Source organism: Tupaia chinensis, unplaced genomic scaffold (assembly GCF_000334495.1).
Source record: "Tupaia chinensis unplaced genomic scaffold, TupChi_1.0 Scaffold000028_1, whole genome shotgun sequence".
In the NCBI taxonomy this organism is placed as follows: domain Eukaryota; kingdom Metazoa; phylum Chordata; class Mammalia; order Scandentia; family Tupaiidae; genus Tupaia; species Tupaia belangeri.
The window spans coordinates 1,316,269-1,320,928 of NW_006159458.1; the positions used below are offsets into that span (position 1 = coordinate 1,316,269).

The 4,660-nt window shown below is 41.8% G+C and overlaps 1 protein-coding gene across 1 annotated transcript in view; it reads left to right on the plus strand.

The window, feature by feature from the left end:
- OVCH1 (ovochymase 1) overlaps positions 1 to 4,660 on the plus strand; it is a 109,217-nt gene that overhangs the window by 13,903 nt on the left and 90,654 nt on the right. The window contains 2 exon segments of the mRNA XM_027771127.1: positions 1,394 to 1,514; positions 4,018 to 4,208. Of these exon segments, the coding sequence (XP_027626928.1) occupies positions 1,394 to 1,514; positions 4,018 to 4,208 (312 nt within the window).

The following is a 4,660-nucleotide window of genomic DNA, read 5'->3' on the forward strand; positions in this document are numbered from 1 at the left end:
TCAGGTCTCTCTGCCCAGTGGAAGCAGAAATAATCTTGTTGACCATAAGTAATACATTTATCTTTTTTTTCCCCTCTCTGAATTCTGAGTAGAAATTTCCAATTTTCTTGACCATAGAAAAATTTTACATTATATCCCTTTTGCTATGCCATTTTGGTTAGGAATGTCAGAGGATGGAAACTGGAGGGATAACCATGATAGACAAGGACACAGTAAGAGGATAAGTAGGAAATAGTAACGACAGTTAAGCTTCCTGGTATTTAACATTGCAACTTTTTTTTAAGTTGAACTGGACACAAAGACTACAAGGGTGTTTGCTATTCAAGGGTTTGAAGGTTGAGGGACATGGAGAGATGTTGGTCAAAGAGTACAAATTTGTACTTTTTAATTTTTTTTTATACGGATGTTTGCTATAGGGCACGTGTGCTCACTGAAGAGCCAGAAACTGAGAAATCACCCCTCGTGGGGAGGGGGGGATGACCGCACCACAATCCCTCCTCCTCCATTCTTGTCTAGGGATCTGGGGCATACACGCACATGTGCCTGGCATGAGTTTCAAGTCCCAAACCATGGCCAACTGCATAGAAGTCCAGCTCCTTAACCACTACACCACTAACTGGCCTCCCAATTTGCACTTATAAGACGAATAAATTTAGAGGACCTAATATACAGCATGGTGAAATTTGCTAAAAGAGTAAATCATAAGTATTCCTACCACACAAATACAGTAACTGTGTGACCTGAGATGTTAATTAGCTTGATGTAGTAATCATTCCATTGGAATGTGTGTATATGTGTGTGTATGTATGTACATACAATATATATACACACACACATCATATCAAACACCTTGAATGTAAACAATTTTTGTAATCTATACCACAATATAATTTGGGAAAATATGTTGTGATATTTTTAATCATTACTCATTTGTTTTTGCTTATTTATTCATTTATTTTCATTTGACCAGAGGGAGACACAAAGTAGTAGGGGGGTAGTGAGAAAGTAAGCTGCCTGGTCTGGGACTCAAACCGCAGTAAGCCATGTGGGAGTCCAACACTTCAAGCACCACACCGCTTGCAGGCCCCATATGTTGTGATTTGCTAAGTAAGTAGGAAATTCTACAAATGTTGCTTTATTGACTAAATTTTTTCTGTGGAAACATTTGAGAAGAAAATAAAATTGCACAATTACTTATATTACCTTTAAAATCTACTGAATATTTATCAACATAATAAAAAAATTTTATCACATATCTGATATTAGAAACAAATATAATTGATATAAAAAATAACTTCTACCTATGGTTAAAAATCTGTTTGTATAGTTTTAAGCTTCTATTACTTTGTTGCAGTGAGGACAGTTAATGACTAACTCATCAGTCCTTCCTCAGCACCATCAGAATAGTCAAATGTCCAGCAAGAAGTGGGCCTTCCCGTCATGGATGACAGAGCATGTAATGCTGTGCTCAGGGGTACAACCCTCCCTCCCCGAGGCTATGCGCTGTGCCACTTGTACTGATGGGGAAAAGGCTACCGGCCAGGTACAAAAGTACAACCAGCCTGGTTATTCAGTTCCCCATGAGCTTCTTTTTTGAAGTTATTACTTTGAAATTCCTCTTCTCCCACGCCAGCCCATGGCCTGGTAGTTACGGCAGCTGGATCCCCACATGGCCTCCTGTGCAGTTAAAGTCCCAGATCCAGCGGTTTGAGAGACACACTGGGAACACGCGCATGCACACACAGGATCTCTAGCAGGGGACGGGACATGGAAGAGAAGCGATTTCTGCACGATCACTCCCCAAGTGCTAGCTTCTTTTCCATCTGTGTCTCCCTCTATCTCTTCCTCTCTCTCTCTCTTTCCTCAGCAGGTATCTGTGCCCTCTGGGGGGAAAAACATCATTTTCTTTTCACCTTTCTATTATGGCTTCTACTAAAAAAGTTTCTTTGACCCAAGTTAAGAGAGTTCTTCCCTACCCTTATTCACACGCCTGCATCCCCACCCTCACACCTTTTTTATTTTGGAGGGTTAGGGGAAAGGATTACTTACAATGCGTCAATCTCATAGAATCAAGCAAGTCCAGCTGTGGATTGTATTTCATTCCACATTGTGTTGAACATTGTGAATGTGCTCCTTTCATGGAGTGTGTGTCTGCATGAAGTTTAACCAAGGATGCATAGGTTTAGAACTGTTGGAGAAGAGACATGAATGACAACGACCTCCCAAGACTGTCACGGGTACTTCACAAAGAACACCAACCTGCACACGATGTACAGAGGAAAGGTAGTCTAACTTGTGAAAGGAGTTCTAAGTTCTACACAGGCCTTTCAAATACAGTATTTCATCTACTTTTTTGAAAATTGAGGTAGAGCAGCAGGGAGTTGTTATCCTTTTCCAGAAAGTTGTTTCAAATTGTCTTGAGAAGCTCCCTAAAATTATATATTGGAAGATTTTTTAATTGCCAGAGGCACATACACTCACCAGAGAGAGGGAGCGACCCCCAGTGGGGTATGGTCACGTTGCAATCCCTTTCCCTCCATCTCTCCATCCATTGAGATTTGGGGGACACATGCAGAAATGTCTGGGGCTGGGATCTGGCTCCCTTAACCGCTAGGCTATGAGAACAGCCCTCTGTTGTAAGAATTTTTTTCCTTTTCGGTTTTTGCCATAGGGTGCATTTGCTCACCAGAGAAGGGAGGGAGAGTGAGAAGTCACCCCTCAGGGGTTTGGCCACACTGGAATCTCTTCTCAACCCTTCTCCTCTTGACATTTTAGGCACAAATGCACAAGTACCCGGTGTAATTTTTAAGCCACTGCATCTGGGACTGGAACCACAGTTAGCCATGTGGGAATCCAGCCGCCTCAACCACCACACCACCTACTGGACCCGTTGGAAGAATTTTTAAGTTTATCTTTTAGGGAGTGATAGGAGTTTAGGAGGGAAGAGATTAAAAACTTAAATGAAGCCACTTTCTAAATCAGAACATGAGTAGGTTAGTGTCATTTTTATCTTGTCTGTATCCAGTATATGCAGTCCTTGTTTTTTGAGGGCTTCATTAAAAAACAAACCAAAAAAGGGACCAGTAGTTAGCATAATGGCTATGTTGCTGGACTCTCACGTAGTTGACTACGCTTTGAGTCCTTGGACTCAGTAGCTTAAACTCACGCCAGGCACGTGTGCGTACATGCCCAAGATCCCAAGAGGAGAATGGACCCGAGGGGAGAAAAAAAGGGATTGTGACGGGGCCCCCCCCGTGGGGGGGGGGGGTGATTTCTCGCTTTCTGTCTCTTTCTCTGTCTCTGGCTGGCTGGTGAGGGCAAGCGCCCTATAGCAAAAACCCCTCCAAAAAAAAATTCTATGCCTTTTGATGAATGTTTATTCTGACACAAGATTATCAGAAACATGTTCTCAAGCCAGTATATATTCTAAAATGTTACTAAAAACAAGATCTTACGATCTTGGGTTTTTTTGTTTTTTTTTTTTTCATTCAATAGCATGAGAGCCAACATAGTCCTTTATACACCGAAGGACAAAACTAGGTTTCCCTGGCTTTCTGTTTTTAAAGCCTTCGGCCTTGCGTGTACTTAGGGCTCAGTTCACTGATGCTGTAGGCTTAAGAGACCACCTTGTATTCCCCAGCAATTCCAGGTGACTGAGAGGCACACATCTGTAAACACTGTCACCTCCTCTTTCTTCCATTGATTTTGAAATGTAGATGGTAGTGGGTTTTTTTTGTTTGTTTTTGTTTGTTTGTTTTTTTTTTTTTTTTTAAAGATGAGGAATAGAAAAATCAAGCATTAGCCTGACAAGATTTCGACAGTAGGTATAAAGAGATTATATCTGGAAGAAAACACCAAGCCTTGAAATCAACAACAAGCAAACAGCAAACCAACCACTGATGGACAATGACTCGTGGGTTTCTAAGCTGAATACCTGTTTTCACTTTGAGCTGAGGAGTACCTGCAGAATATTTTAACCTATGAACATTTTTGTGTTTTCTCTTTTTCTTTACTAAGAGAGAAGGACTCTGGAAAACCAGTGGCGTGCAGAAGAGACGCTGAGATCCGGGCTCTGGTTGGGATAACTTCCTGGGTAGCTGGTTATGCTAGAGGTTCAGCTTCTCCAGGAAACCACAGCACAGCATCTCCTGTTATTTTCTCCAAGGTGTTTGAACTGGTGGATTTCGTCACTCAGCACATGATCACAGGTAGGTGAATTCTTCCGTTTCATCCAAGTCACAAACTGCTCGTGCTTATCTCCAGGGCAGTGACTCCGATGTGCCGTGACAGAATCAGAGCTAAGCTTTAGAACAAAGAGAGAATGTGGCTCGCTTGAAATTCTCAGTCCGCGTATAAACTTTCGTCTTTAAATTCATGAGTACACATATCTCTCCATTGACTCGAACAAAACACATCCCCGTAAGATGTTTTCGATTCGTCTTTTTGCACTTGCGATACCTTACAAGCCGGCCTTTGAGAAGAGACTTGTCAGATTCTTTCCTCATGTAGCCAGTTGACTTCTTTTCCCTCTCCACTACCTCAGAGCACTGAAAATAAATCACGCTTCTCTCACTTCTGCTATTCAGCCTTGTTCATTTTACTTGGTGACATTGTGAAAATGAGGGAGGCTTGGGAGAATAAAATTTGTTCCATTGCACTG